Raw genomic sequence first — 16082 nt, 5'->3', positions numbered from 1 at the left:
AAATTTATTGAAATGTTATCTGAAAACATGTATGGATATGTAGATGTATTAGCCAAAGGGGTGCTCATGCAAAATACCAGAAATTGGTTGGTTTTTATAAAGGGTATTTTTTGTGGGGAGGAGCTTACAGATACCAGGCCATAAAGCATAAGTTACTTCCCTCACCAAAGTCTATTTCCACGTGTTGGAGCAAAATGGCTGCCAATGTCTGCCAGGGTTCAGGCTTCCTGGGTTCCTCTCTTCCTGGGCTGACTTCTCTTTCCTCTGTGAGCTTACTTCCCGGGGCTCCAGCTTAAGGCTTCAGCATCAAACTCCAACATCAAAAACCCTCAACTCTGTCCTTTTCCATGCCTTTTATCTGTGAGTCCCCACCCACCAAGGGGTGGGGACTCAACGCCCTAATGACGTGGTCCAGTCAAAGCCCCAATCATAATTCAGTCATGCCCAGGTACAGACCAGATTACAAACATAATCCAATATCTATTTTTGGAATTCATAACCATATCAAACTACTACAGTATATATAATGTTTGTTTAGACTCCTCTAAAACTAGTTCAAACTAGCAACCTGAAATCCTGGTGGGGTATTGCAAACATTTGCCAAAATCGATTAACTTTTCCATATCTCCTTCCTACATTTCTAAATGGTCTTTTGAGCTACCCTCTGCCCCAAGTTCCCATCATTTACTCTCCTTTAAAAAGAAAATAGTATTTTTCCTTACTGGGTTATTAAATGTGAAGCTATAAAGTATTACTTTATAATTTATATATATAATGCTTCTTATTACAGCTGAAGGAATAAAATTAAGAGGCTCAAAAACAGTTTCCAATGAAACAGCTAAATCTACTTCTGATAATTTTGTAAGTATACTATATATTTGATAGAATCTCAGCCTCGAAATATGTAATATGAGTGTTATATTTTTGACTGTCATGAAAGCATTTTTACTAAGGTTTTTTGGTATGAAAATAAGCGTTACCAAGTAGCAATACTAGTTAAATGCCAGATCCGAAACGTCCTGTTGCCCTCCCTCACGTGCAGCCACAGCACGAGCAAAAGGCAGCTGCTCAGCCCCTGCCTCACCTGTGGCCTGACAGGAGTCACGGGGCGCAGGTGACCTCAGAGATCCAGGAGCTTTGTTTCCTGACTAAAGCTAATGTTGAGTTTTAAATATTTTGAAATGATTTTTAAGCCATTTTAGGTAGCATTTGTTACCTCTTGGGGGAGGATTTCATGCCTTACTTATACAGTTACCAATTTTAGCTTAAGTTTTTTGTTTTGAACAATGATGCTTAAATAAATGGGTACGATACAGGAGAGAGGTGAGTTTTTAAATGGTTTATGCATTAAAATGTCATTATGAAGATAATGAAGGAAAATAGAAATAACTGTCATACTTTTATATTCTGCTTATACTTGCATATTCTGTGATGTGTATTATGTAAAAATTTATGCACATAAGTTCTGACGGGGCAGATAATATGAATATACTTTCATCTGTTGAATTTGGTAAATTTGCTAGTTTTGCTTTTGGTAATGTAACAATTCTTTTAAATGTTTGAGTAATTTCATGGTAATTCAACTAACCTTTAAAAACATTACAATTTTTTTTTTTTTTTTTTTTTTTAAGATTTATTTCTCTCCCTTTCCTCCCCTGGCCCCAGTTGTCTGTTCTCTGTGTCCAACATTACAACTTTAATTACATAATGTTAGAGCTATTAAAGTTTTAGTTTGCTAAGGAATTTTCTCTTATTTTAGGGATACATCTTAGCCCATTTTAAAGCTCATTGTATGCATTCACATCAAGGGAATACTTTGTCATGACTCTGAATTAATTACAGTCAGCTCTTGATTAGAAATCTCATTGACTTATTTCTGAGACCCACTCAGAAAATTAGGGTTCCTGTTAATTCTGGCTCATTTGCTTTTTATCTTTCTAGGTAAGCAAAATGTAATTAGTACTAGAACCAGGAAGTTCCATGTAACCAGGTAGACCACAAGGAAGTATTTTGATTTATTTCACATTATAAACCAAAAATTCAGAATATCTTTTATTTTTCCTTCTCAAGGTGAGATAACTACAAACAAGTTTCTGTTAAAAAAAAAAAAAAAGTCTGGATCTCCCCACTGACCTGCTTACTTTCGGGTCTCCTGCAGAGTAGAGCGCAAATGCAAGGGATAAAACAGGCTTTTCCAAGTTAGGTTGTTTGTACCATCGTCCCTAGATAACATTTCTCTTGAAAATTGTAAACACTATATAAAAACTTGAAAAAAGTCATAACAAGTGCTGGGAAGCAAAAAATCAATGCAAATTTATATTCTTGCTCTTTTTCTATGTTATAATCAACTCGCATATTTACTATAGTTTCTCAGGAAAAAAAGTAACACCTATGCATCTTAACTAACACCAAGAAGTAGGAAAAAAATGTGAAATCCAAATTTTGTTCGTTTGCCTGTTAAAGAAGATGTTGTGTGACATAAGTGCTAACTTTGTAGGATATATGTGGAGACTAAAAGAATGTCATGCATTTGAATTTAAATACTTGAATTTTACTTACATTCTGTTAAAAATTATGCTTTCAGGTGTTATTCGACAAATGTCTAATATATAAATATTTCTGCAGGATGAAGATTTGAAGTGGGTGGAAGAAAATATCCCGTCTTCATTCACAGATGTGTAAATATCCTCTTAAAGTCTGAGTCTAGGATTTACTCTTTAGATTAAAGGGGATAAATCACCTACTTAGTCATGTAGAGCACATGAGGTCTGTGCTCTTCAGACCTCACATCTCCATGTTATTGTCAGCCCACATCACCAGGAAATGACTGGCTGGCTGTGTGTGGAACTGCAGAGAAAATGAGGCCCTGGCTTAGTCTCTCTCTCTCCTCCCTTTCCCTTGTAAAACACCTGTTTAATACTAATGGCCCATGAACAACTCCATCTTTTTATGGTCTAAGAATATTAGTATCATTTTCATCTGTTTTAGCTTTCTATTATGTAAAAGTTCAAGCATATTTAAAATATCTTTTTTAAAAAACAATGATAGATAACCACAATACCATGTATAGTGGAAAACTTTTGGAGTAAAACCATGAACATAGGAAATAGAGTACATAAGAAGACCCTCTGGGAACTTTATTTTTATTTATTTATTTATTTTAAAGATTTATTTTTTATTTATTTCTCTTCACCCCACCCCCACCCCCCCATTTGTCTGCTCTCTGTGTCCATTCACTGTGTGTTCTTCTGGCTGCTTCTATCCTTATCCACGGCACTGGGAATCTATGTTTCTTTTTGTTGCGTCATCTTGCTGTGTCAGCTCTCCGTGTGGGCGGTGCCATTCCTGGGCAGGCTGCACTTTCTTTTGCGCTGGGTGGCTCTCCTTACGGGGCACACTCCTTGCGCGTGGGACTCCCCTACGTGGGGCACACCCCTGCATGGCACGGCACTCCTTGTGCGCATCAGCACTGCATGTGGGCCAGCTCCACATGGGTCAAGAAGGCCCGGGGTTTGAACCACGGACCTCCCATGTGGTAGGCGGACGCCCTATCCATTGGGCCAAGTCCACTTCCCTGGGAACTTTAGATTATTCAGGTTCCTTTTCATCTATGTTCTGTTTGACACAAGAATTCCAGGCAGGTATTTCTACAGTAGAAAACTGTCAGAATAGTCAAGTATGATAACATTTTCACAAACTGGTTTTTTTTTCTTTCACTAGTTACACAATTTCTGTCTAGTGTGATATTCCTTTTACCTGAAGAATTTCCTTTGTATTTCCTGTAGTACAGGTGTGCTAGTAAAGAATATTTCAAGTTTTGTCTGTCCCAAAAAGTCTTTATTTCACCTTCTTTTTTGAAAGATATTTTTGGTAGGTATAGAATTCTTCATCAGTAGTTTCTTTTTTTTCTTTCATCGCTTCCAAGATTGCCACTCCAGCATCTTCTGACTTACTTAGTATTTGCAAGAAGTCCACTTTAATTCTTACCTTTGTTCCTCCATTGTTATGTGGGGTTTTTTGTTTGTTTTGTTTTTCTGGCTGACTTCAAGATTTTTCCCTTATCATTAGTTTTCATCATGATGATGATTCTACGTATATATAAGTGGGAGCATGGGAGAGATTGGTATCCATCCTGCTTGGATTTTTGGTTTGATTTCTTTCATTAGTTATCGAAAATTCTTGGCCTTTATTACTTCAGATATTTCTCCCTCCCTCCCTCATTCTTTCTCTCTCTTCCTCTGGCATCCCAACTAAACATACTTTAGGCTTTTGAAATTGTTCCACAACTCTTGGATGCCCTGTTCTTTTTACCTACCCTACCCCCTACACAAACACACCTACTTTTTTTCTCTTCATCTTTCTGTTTGGGTAATTTCTATTTACTGATCTTCAAGTTCACGGATCTTTTTCTCACCTGCATCAAGTCTACTAGTAACCCATCAAAGGCATTGTTCAACTAGTGTTGCTGTTTGTTTTTGTTTTTATTTTTTAATTTCTAGCATTTCCATTTGGGTCTTTCTTCTGGATTCCATCTTTCTGCTGAAATTCATCTGTTCATGTGTGTCATCCACTTTTTTGACTTGGGCCTTTAACATATTAATCATGGTCATTTTGAATTCTGTCTTTTTTATAGGTCCAACATTGGATTGTATGTGAGTCTGGTTCTGTTGATTGCTTTCTCTCCTGACAGTATCTACTTTTTTTTTTAATTAGAGAAGTTGTGAGTTTACAGAAAAATCATGCAGAAAGTCCAGAGTATTCTTATACATCACCCCCCACATCCACAGTTTTCCCTATTTATTAACACTTTTGCATTAGTGTGGTAGTTTTGTTAAAATTGATAAAATAACATTATTGAAATTGTACTATTAATATAGTCCATACTTTATATAAGGGTTCAAATTTTGTGTTTCACAGTTCTATGATTTTTTAAAAATTTCATTCTGATAACATTTATAGAACCTAAAATTTCCCATTTTTAACCACTTTAGAATACATAGTTCAGTAGTGTTAATTAAATCCACAGTGTTGTGCTACCCTCACCACCGTCTACTGCCAAAACTTCCGCATCACCCCCACGTAAATTTTGTACAAATTAAGCATTAATGTCCCATTCCCTAGATCTAGCCTGGCTCCAGGTGTCCTGTCTTCTAGTTTCTGATTCTGTAAATTGGCTTATTATTATTATTTCATATCAATGCAATCATACAATAATTTTCCTTTTGTGTCTGGGTTATTTCACTCAATAGGATATATTTAAGATACATGCATATTTGCACAGGTATCAGAACTTCATTCCTTTCTGTGGCTGAATAATATTCCATTGTATAGAAATACCACATTTTACTTGTACATTCATCTGTTGGGCATTAGGTTGCTTCCATCTTTTGGCAATTGTGGATAATACTGCTATGAACATCAGTGTGCAAATATCTGTTTGAGTCCTGGCTTTCAGTTCTTTTGGATGTGTGTCTAGTAACAGGATTGCTGGATCATATGGTAATTCTATACTAACTTTCTGATGAACCACCAAAATGTTTTCCACTGTTTTACATGCTTACCATCAATGAAAGAGTGTTCTTATTTCACCATATCCTCTCAAACACTTATTTTCTGTTTTTATTTGCCATTCTAGTGGGTGTGAAATGGTATCTCATTTTTTTTTTTTCAGTTTTGGTTTGTATCTCCTTAATTGGCATTGATGTTGAGCATATTTTCATGTGCTTTTTTTGCCATTCATATATCTTCTTTGGAGAAATGTCTATTCAAGTCATTTGCCCATTTTTAAATTGGCTTGTTGATCTTTTTATTGTTGAGTTGAAGGATTTCTTTATTCTGGATATCAAACTCTTACCAGATATTTGGTTTCCAAATGTTTTCTCCTAGTCTATAGATTTTCTTTTAACTTTGATGTTGAGGTCTTTTTAGGCATAAAAATTTTTAATTTTGTTGAAGTCCCACTTATCTGTTTCTTTTTTTTTTCTTCTTTTGTTGCTTATGCTTTTGGTGTAAAGTCTAACACTTCATTGCCTAACATAAGGGCCTCTAGGTGCTATGTTTTCTTTGAGGAGATTTATAACCCTGGTTCTTGTACTTAGGTCTTTGGTCCATTTTGAGTTAATTTTTGTATGTAGTGTGAGGTAGGTGTCCTCCCTTTTTTTTTTTTTTTTCATGTGGAGATCTAGTTTTCCCAGCACCATTTGTTGAAGAAACTGTTCTTTCCCCATTAAATGGACTTGATACCCTTACCAAAATCATTTGCCTGTAGATGTGAGGTTTGTTTCTGAACTCTCAATATGATTCCATTGGTATAAATGTCCTTATGCCAGTACTATGCTGTATTGGCCACTATAGCTTTGTAATAAGCTTTAAAATTTGGAAGCCTGGGTCCTCCATGTCATTTTCGGGATGGCTTTGGCTATTTGGGGCTCCCTCCCTTTCCATGTAAATTTGGTGATTGGCTTTTCCATTTCTACAAAGACGGTTGGTAGAATTTTGATTAGGGTTGCACTGAATGTATCAATTGCTTTGGGTAGTATGTTAGCCAGGGTTCTCTAGGGAAACAGAACCAACAGGAGATATCTGTAAATAGAAATGAGATTTTATAAAATTTTCTCACGTGACTATGGGGATGCACAAACCCAAGTTGCGTAGGGCATGCTGCAGCCCAGTGGCTAGATGAAGGTCCTCGCTGAGTTTCCCAGGAGACGCTGGCTGTCTGAAGTAGAGCTGGAGATTCTCTCTCTCAATGCTGAAGTCACGTCTTCTGCTAAGGCCTTCAGCTGATTGGATGCGATCACTCACTGTGGACAGCAAGCTCCTCAGCTGATTATAGATGTAATCAGCCATCTGTGCAGGAGACGGACTGATTATTAAAGTCCATGAAAGGTCCTTGTGTTGCAGTTAGCCCGTGCTTGCTTGACCAATCATCTGGGTGACATTCCAGGCCAAGCTGACACATCAGCCTCACCATCACAGGTAGGATCGACATCTTAACGGTATTTAGTATTCCAATGCATGAACATGGAATGACCCTTCCATTTATTTAGGTCTTGGATTTCTTTTAGCAGTGTTTTACAGTTTTCCACATACAAGTCTTTTACATCCTTGGTTAAATTTATTCCTAGATATTTGATTCTTTTAGTTGCTATTGTAAATGATATTTTTTTCTCAATTTCTTCTTCAGATTGGGCATTACCAGATTATATAAAACACTAATGATTTTTGCATGTTAATCTTATAACCCATGACTATGCTGAATTCATGTATTAGTTCTAGGAGCTTTGTTGTGGATTTTTCAGAATTTTTTGTATACAGGATCATATCATCTGCAAATGAGGAAAGTTTTACTTCTTCCTTTCCGATTTGGATGACTTTTATTTCTTCTTGCCTGACTGCTCTGTTTAGAACAGTGCTGAGTAACAGTGGTGACAGTGGGCATCCTTGTCTTCTCCCAGATCTTAGAGGGAAAGCTTTCAGTCATTCACCATTGAGCACGATGTCAGCTGTGGGCTTTTCATGTACTGTATGCCTGTTAGACCATGTTGAGAGAATTGCCTTGTATTCCTGGTTTTCTGAGTGTTCTTATCAAAAAGCGGTACTAGATTTTGCCAAATGCCTTTTCTGTGCCAACTGAGATGATCATGTGTTCTTTTTTTTCCTTCAATCTATTATTGCATTACACTAATTGATTTTCTTATGTTGAACTACCCTTACAGGCCTGGGATAAATCCCACTTGATCATTGTGTATAATCTTCTTAAATGCTTTTAGAGTCATTTTATAGGTATTTTACTGAGGATTTTTGTGTTTTTATTCATAAGGGATGTTGGGGTGAAATTTTCTCTTCTTGAGTTTTCCCTCCTTCAGTTTTTGGAAGAGTCTGAGCAGGGTTGGTGTTCATTCTTACTGTAATGTTTGGTGAAATGCACCAGCAAAACCATTTGGTCCTGGGCTTCACAGGTGAATTGGGAAGTTTTTGATGACTGATTAAATATCGTTATTAGTTATTGGTTCGTTGAGATTTCCTGTTTCTACTCTAATCAGTGTAGGTAGTTAGTGTGTTTTTAGGAATTTGTCTATTTCATTTAGGTTGTCTAATTTGTTGGTATATAGCTGTTCATAGTGTCCTCATACAATCCTGTTTGGGGTTGGTAGTAATATCCCCCTTTTCATTTCTGATTTTAGTTATTTGTGTCCTCTCTCTTTTTTTCTTTGCCAATATGGCTAAAGGTTTGTCTGTTTTATTGATCTTTTAAAAGAATCAGTTTTGGCTCATTATTCTCTCTATTGGTATTTTCCTTCTCCATTTCATTTATCTTCACTCTAATCTTTATTTCCTTTCTTCTGCTCACTTTGCATTTAGTTTGCTCCTATTTTTCAAGATCCTCAGATGTGAGGTGAGATCTGTCTTCTTTTTTGATGTAAGCGTTTACTTAGAGCTGTAAATTTCCTTCTCAGCACTGACTTTGCTGCATCCCCTAAGTTCTGGTATGTTGTGTTTCCGTTTTCATTCATTTCAAGATATTTCCTAGTATCCCTTATGATTTTTTCCTTGATTCATTGGATGTTAAAAATGTTTGTCATGCAGTTTCCAAAGATCATGGCAATTTTTCCAGTTTTCCTTCCGTTACTGATTTCTTAGCCTCATTCCTATGTGTTTGGAGAAGATTCTTGGTATGAGTTCAATCTTTGCAAATTTATTCAGACTTGTTCTATGGTTTAGTATGTGGTCTGTCCTGGAGAATGTTCCATGTGCCTGTTAGAGCTAGTTGGTTTATAGTATTGTTCAAGTTCTCTGTTTCCTTACTCATCTTCGCCATCTAGATGGTTCATCCTTATTAAAAGTGGGGTATTGAAGTCTCAGTGATGATTATAGTACGATTTCTCCCTTCAGTTCGCATGTATGTTTATAATTATTTTATCTTCTTATTGAATTGACCATTTTGCCCATATGTAATCCCCTTGTCTCTTGTAAGATGTTTAGACTAAAGTCTATTTTGTCTGATATCAATAACTACTTTAGTTCTCTTCTGGTAACTGTTTATGTGGAATATTTGTCCATCCTTTACTTTCAACCTATTTGTCTCTTTGGATCCAAAGTGAGACTCTTGCAGACAGTATGTAGTTGGGTTTTGTTTTGTTATTAATCTCTTTTGCCCGTCTCAGTGTTCTAAGTTAAAGGTGAGCTCTGATCCCCCTGCGAGGACAGTGATCCTTCAAGGCTGCCCTGGGCAGGTGCTGTGAGCTATGACAGCTGACCGTCCTTCAGAGGGTCTTGATCTTGCTGGTTGAAAGGCCTTTCCCTGGGGCAGGTGCTGTGAGCTAGGAGGTCACTGGCATGTTCTCTCTTCTCTCTCCGCTGACGTGTGCCTTGCTTTGTTGCCTTTGGGGTGAGAGGCAAAGCTCTACTTCCCCTGGGACAAGTCCTCCTGCTCCTCGGCTCTTCGCCTGGTTTCTCAAGCCTCTTTCTCCATTCTCTGCACTTGTGAGCTTGGAATGCAACAGGAAGTGTGTAGGAATTTGGCATTTATTCCTCTCCTTACAGGTAATGTCAAGTTTCTGGTTTTCTACTGTTAATGTTGAAAACGAGGTTCTGTGTGGCTTTGTTTGCAATCTTTAGTGAATTCTTGGGTTTTTATAGGTGCTGAGAAGATCAGATTAGGCAGCCGCCATTGTCTTCTAGGTTTGGAGCCTCCTTTATTTATTTATTTATTTTTTTAAAAAAAAGATTTATTTATTTATTTAATTCCCCCCCCCTCCCCCGGTTGTCTGTTCTCTGTGTCTATTTGCTGCGTCTTGTTTCTTTGGCGGCTTCTGTTGTCAGCGGCACGGGAAGTGTGGGTGGTGCCATTCCTGGGCAGGCTGCTCTTTCTTTTCACGCTGGGCGGCTTTCCTCACGGGCGCACTCCTTGCGCGTGGGGCTCCCCCATGCGGGGGACACCCTTACATGGCACGGCACTCCTTGCACGCATCAGCACTGCGCATGGCCAGCTCCACACGGGTCAAGGAGGCCCGGGGTTTGAACCGCGGCCCTCCCATGTGGTAGACGGACGCCCTAACCACTGGGCCAAAGTCCGTTTCCCATGGAGCCTCCTTTAGAAGGAAGCCGTGGACGTGCCTGCATGGTGGGAAGCCGTCCAGCTCCCAGACAGTCACTCTCCACTCTTTCCTGTAAATAGGAATATCTTTTGTTCATAAAAATTCCCTGGGAATATGAAAGATTAAAACGTCTTATTTGATTGTCTCATGAAACATTTATATGGAATGACTGGAGTTGTATAGTCCAAGAGAGTTTCCAGAATTTGGGGGTTTAGGGAATCCTTTCTTGTTCATTTCTGAAGATTTTAACATGAGAAATTTAGCACAATGCTCTCTACATTTAGTGTACAATTTACTTAGTACCTTTAGTGTATAGACTTCATACACAGAGAACCTTTTTGAGTCATGTATGGAAATGGAACAAAAATTTTGCAAGGCACAGGAAGATGCCAACATTGCACAAAAAACTGCAGGAGGCCATGTGGTGAGCCGTGTGTGGGTTCCTCGTGCGCGCGCCTCACCTCTTAGCCGTAAGGTGCGTCACCTGGCTCGCCTTCCCTCTGCTGTTCCAGGTGGACGGCTCTGGGCTCTGGACCCCTAGGTTCTGGGTTTATGTCGCATAAAAGAATTTAAGGACATGCCGTAGAGCAGGAAAGGGAGTAAAGAGTCTATTAAGAAACAAGGAAACCAGAAAAGTACGCGGCCGAGGGCGTGCTGCAGTGCTGCAGGGTGAGCTGCGCTCAGGACCCCAGGTCAGCACCCCTTGAGGTCTCCCCTCCCACTTCAGGATGCTGGGGGCGGGGCCCCAGCTGTGTGCTCTTCTGATTGGTGCCCCCACTTGTCAGTTCTTGGGACACTGGTGAGGCCTATTGAGGATATCCAGGGCTTTCTCTCCCTTTCCAGATCAGGTTCTCAGGGCTGGGTTCTCGAGATGGCTCAGGAGGTTTCTGGGCAGGGTCTCATGGCCATGCGGTCTGCCGGGCCACCACCTTCCCCCTTTCACTCTACTAACCTGTCTCAGTGTGCTGGCGCGGTTCCCAGGAGGACCTTGTTGTTTCTGAGCAGGCTGCTTAGCGCCCCAGATGGGGCCTGCCCTGAGCTTCTGACTCAGTTTCCCCCCAGCAGTTTCCCAAAAGGTGTTCCACTCACTGCTGGTGTCTTCTCCTGTTCGGTGGGTGTCCCTGTTCTCTTTCTTCGCGCTGTAAGGAGCTGCCTCTGGCCTGAGTGTCAGCTGGCCGCCGTCGGGCCAAGACTCCAGCCCAGAGGTTTCCTTGAGGCTTCGCCTCCAACACTGTACACCGTGTTGAGTCTGCGTTCAGCTCACGGCATGTTTTCACACACTCGTCTTTTCTTTGTATCCCTGTTCTCTTCCTGAGCAGTTACGTTGATGCATCTCTCGCCAGTACCCTCCCCTAGTGGGTGTCCAGGTGGTGCTAGTACTGGCTGGGGAATGAAATGCTTGGTTATTTGGTCTATTAGTCAGCTAAAGGGGTGCTGATGCAAAACGCCAGAAATTGGTTGGTTTTTTATAAAGGGTGTTTATTTGGGGCAGGAGCTTACAGGTTCCAGGTCATAAACATAAGTTACTTCCCTCACCAAAGTCTATTTCCACGTGTTGGAGCAAGATGGCTGCCGACGTCTGCGGGGTTCAGGCTTCCTGGGCTCCTCTGGGCTCAGCTCCTCTGTTTTCTCCACAAGGTCAGCTGTAGACTGTCAGGTGAACGGCTCTGTCTCTCTCCCTAGGGTTTCTGCCATGTCTAAGGAGCTGTCTCTACTCCTCTCTGTTCTTCTCCTGGCTCAGGTCCTCTCTTCCCAGGCTTGCTTCTCTTTCCTCTGTGTGCTGACTTCCTGGGGCTCCAGCTCAAGACTCCAGCATCAAACTCCAACATCAAAAACCCCCAACTCTGTCCTTTGCTGTGCCTTTTATCTGGGGGTGGGGAGTCAACACCCTAATAACGTGGCCCAGTCAAAGCGCTAATCATAACTTAATCACGCTCAGGTACAGACCAGATTACAAACATAATCCAATATCTATTTTTGGAATTCGTAACATCATCAAACTGCTATACCTTTCACATGAGTTTTGACGTCTCTCTTAAGTCCTCACAAAAGTACACGACATGGGGGTGGTTTCAGTCTAGATGGCAGAGTAATGTTCAGATGCTTGTCTGACTATTCAAAGTTAAAAATTTCAGGATTTTGAAAATAAATGAGTTGGATGTCCATTGTGCTGGAGTTACTTCTCTGTATGTTTTTGTCATTGACTCAATATATTGGACTCTACGATTGCTGGTCCTGCTTTTATTTCCATTTTGAAGTTATGATTATTTTACTATTTAAATTCATTTTTTACTGAACAGTTTTGAAATGTAACACATTCTAAAAAGTGCACAAATCCTAAGTATAGAGCTCAACAAATTTTCTAAATGGATACATTTGTGCCTCCCACCCCCAGAACATCACTATTGCCCTAAAAATCCCATTTCTGTCCCAAATCATGACCCCCACACACAAAGTACTGTTGTCCTGACTTTTGTAACTATAGATTAGCGTGCTAGTTAAAAATGTTTAAAACCTGACTAGTTTACTCATATCTTTGCTGTGTAGCATTCCAATGTATTAACCTACTACAGTGTACCCATTTGGGTAAATTAAGAACTGCTTCTGTGAAAATCCCCATCGCTGTCTGTTGGTGAGCCTCGGAAGTGCTTTCCGTTGCCCGTGTGTGTCCAGCGTCTGAGAACTGCTGGGTCAGAGGCTGGGCCTGCGCTCAGCTTCAGGAGGTGTGCAGGGCTTGCTTCCAGTAACGTTGTAAACTGTTTCTCTCGATTGTTTTGTTTTAGAGCTCTTCCAGTGTTAGTGGACTCAGATGAGGTAAAGTGTATTTTTGTTTATTTCCTTGAAGGTTATTTTCACAAGCAGAAATGTATTTCAGAAGGAAACTCTGAAAGTTACCTTTTAAAATGATTACAAGTGAGCAATTGAGTCACTGGATTGATTTGTGCATAAAGTTTAGAAGAGCTCAGTCTTCACTTAAAACAGGAATTGGAGGAATGCTTATTGGTGTGAAAAAAGGAAGAATTATTTTACGAGCTCTTGACTCTGATTTTCTAAGATTCTGCAAATAGGTGGGAGTTTACAAGATTTCAAGATCGCAGTTTGTCTAAATTAATCTCTGATATTTTGTAGATATTTTGCCAGCATATTCAATAAAATTTCCTTTCCATTTTTATTTACTAAACAGGAAGTTTGAATAGAGGGTGTGGATTTAGGAAAGTTTTTTGAGAAACGAAGAAAAGTAGATGTGTTCATCTGGACACTGAAGGGTGGCACCAGATAGGAAGACGTTGGCAGTGCATGGGTTGAACTGGGGGACCCTTGCGCCCGCAGGGGAAGAGCAGGGCACGGTCGGGTGTAGTGGCAGAGGGGGCGGGCGTGGTGGTCGTGGACTGCAGGCTGCAGCGCTGTTGGTGGAAATGGGATGGAAATGCTTTGGGCTTTGATGTGGCGGGGTGGGAAGGCTTGCGGCTGTAGGGCCCACGTGCCTTGCTGTAAAACAGATAACTACGGAAAGACCATCGGGTTACTTTATTTATAGTGTCCACTTGGTAATTCAGTTTATAATTTAAAGTGAGGCACAGCCCCACGGGAGCTACGCCTAAGAAATCCCTCCTAGCTCCCTCCCTGTGTCTCTCTGGAGGCCCTGCACTCAGCTTTCTAGCTAGTGGGAAGTTTAAACTTTCTGAACTTCTCAGGCAGGTAGTGACTAGAAAGGGCAGATTAAATGGATTTTATTTTCTATACCTAGACCTAGTGTGTATTGTGGGATATTTGCTTGTCTTCCCTCAAAATTTTTGACCTTTGAAAGGTTAGAAAATTTTGTTACGATTCTGGAAGCAACATCCACATTTTGATGTACGTCTTTTTTCTTTTTTTTTAGGAAATCATGACAAGATCTGAAATGGCAGAAAAAATGTTCTCTTCAGAAAAGATCATGTGACTAGAACCCCTATAAATGAAGCCCGATGAATGTCGAAGGACTGTCCTTCCTCAAGATTAAAGAGCACTCTGCTTCACGGTCGTTTACAAGCTCTTGTTGTGGTGCCTTGGAAGTCCCTGTGCTGCCGTGAAGAGCTCGGGGGGAGGGTCGTTTCTGGGTGTCTCTCGACAGTCGGTTTCATGTCCGTCTCATAATCTGAGAAGGTGTTCGGGTAACGACATGCGCACAGATGCCTCAGCTGATGGGTGGCAGGCTGTGGTTTGGGGTCCTTTCTCTCTTCACTGGAAAAAACAGTTCCAGATTTTACAAAAAGATACCTAACTACTCCCCTTCCTCTCATCTTTGATACAGAAAATGTGATTCTTCTGAGCAGAGTCTCATCTCTTGGGTTTACAGTACCGGATGCAGTAGTAACTTGCCTTGAATTTTATACTGAAGTGGTTTGCCGAGATGTGGAGGGTGATTACCTTCCAGCTGGGAGCACGTCTGTACGCTCTGGTCTCCCCACAAGTCCCTGTGGTCACCTTCTCCGTCCACGTCCAGTTGTACTGAGTTGGGTCTCCTCTAATCCCCTGTGCCCCAGGCCTGGGGAGAGAAGCCTCGGGGTCAGTTCCCGAGATCTGCCGCCAAAGCTGCCCTGGCCAGGGTGGACGTCAGGCCCCGAGGCTCCCCCCAGGGCAGGAAACCCACTGCCAGGGAATCTTGTGGAAACTAGAACCTTACCTTTCATATAATCTCGGCATGTTCTGTTCATAATAAAAAGTGTATATTTAACTGCACGATCACTGTTAATCTTGTCGTTTATCTCTTAGCCTTCGGCCATGTTTTATCCCTTATTTTGTTATATTCTATATATATATATATATATATGTATGGTGCGTAATTTGAATTTTTTGTTATAATATCTTTTTAACTGCAGAATGTTCTAATTTTGAGAGAAAGTCTAATGTAATATGAAAATGTGAAGGTTCTGCTTTCACAACCTTAGATATAGGGGCTAGTGGATATTAGCACAGGAACTGAAGTTAGAATCGTGTATGTCTTTGTTTGAAGGAATTCTAACCTATTGAACTGAGAAGTGACTTCAGAGAAGTTTGATTGAGAAAGCATTAAAATCTTAACTAGTACAAACGCTTTAAATATAACCTCTAATTTTTTTTTCACTGTGAAGCCACAAAACGTTATTGCTCTCTCCTTTAAAAAACAGGCATTTTTATTGTTCACTCATTCAGAAAGGTGGATAAAGATTTATTTCTAGTAATCATGTCTATTGAAAGATGTTTTGAAGTTCCTTTTCGTCAGTGCCCGTTTGGAAAGTGCCTGGTGTCGCAGGCACCAGGAAGGCCTGGAGGCCTCGGGGCAGCCACGCCAGGAGGGAGCACCGGGCTAACCTGTGGCTTCCCTGCCTGACGCCATTTTCTGCCCTAAAGGCGGCCTCCCAGCCAGCGTCCATGTCCTCTCTGGGTTTGGTGTACCCCGTGCTTGGCGCCTTGTTTTAGAGCTGGAGGTACCCGTGCCTTCTCGTTCCTGACGCCCCCAAGCTGTGCGGCTCTGGTCCACCTCGAAAGGCGGGCCCCAGGCTTCCAGGCAGCAGGAGCTGCACATCTCGTGGGGCAGGAGTGGACGGCAAGTGCAGGTCTAAGCGAAGCCGACTCTGACGGGACCTGTTCCGCTCCAATCTAAGTGCAAACTTCTCCATCCAGAAAAAGCAGGATTCTCCTAACAGCCGCACCAGAAACTGTCCAGTTTTCGAAGGCCGCGTGCAAGGCCTGTCGTGTCTGGTGATGGTGGTTGTGCTGACATCCCGTGACCCTGCGCAGTGAGCCCCCTAAGGAGCACCTTCCCAGCCCCTCGCGTAAGGGTGGGGAGGGGCTGCCCTAGGGCTGCCGCTGGATCTGCTGAGGGGAGGGGGTCTAGAATCCCAGGACCCTCGGGGGCTTCCCGGCAGCACAGGGACCGCCGTGGCTCGTGGGGAGAGTGTGCCAGTGTCCTTTTCTGCATGTTGTATTTGTCGTGTGAAATGTGTTTAAAAGGGAACTTCT

At 41.3% G+C, this 16082-nt stretch overlaps 1 protein-coding gene across 4 annotated transcripts in view; it reads left to right on the top strand.

Moving 5' to 3' along the window:
- TMEM87B (transmembrane protein 87B) overlaps window positions 1-14819 on the top strand; it is an 83035-nt gene extending 68216 nt beyond the window's left edge. The window contains exons 16-19 of one of the 4 annotated variants that reach the window (XR_011646058.1): window positions 791-861; window positions 2626-2678; window positions 12946-13168; window positions 13981-14819. Coding sequence is in view for 2 of the 4 variants with exons in the window: in XM_058278068.1 (XP_058134051.1) it covers window positions 791-861; window positions 2626-2678; window positions 12884-12914; window positions 13981-14040 (215 nt within the window). In the remaining 2 variants the exon portion in view is untranslated. Of the gene's footprint in view, window positions 1-790; window positions 862-2625; window positions 2679-12647; window positions 12824-12883; window positions 12915-12945; window positions 13169-13980 lie in introns of all 4 variants that reach the window. The other 3 variants (XR_011646059.1, XM_058278068.1, XM_058278070.1) reach the window with 3 other exon arrangements.
- The last annotated feature ends 1263 nt before the right edge of the window (window positions 14820-16082 follow it).

This window comes from Dasypus novemcinctus, chromosome 17 (genome assembly GCF_030445035.2).
Source record: "Dasypus novemcinctus isolate mDasNov1 chromosome 17, mDasNov1.1.hap2, whole genome shotgun sequence".
In the NCBI taxonomy this organism is placed as follows: Eukaryota; Metazoa; Chordata; class Mammalia; order Cingulata; family Dasypodidae; genus Dasypus; species Dasypus novemcinctus.
Note: the sequence above shows the minus strand (reverse complement) of the source record. Positions and strands in the feature narration are given on the sequence as shown.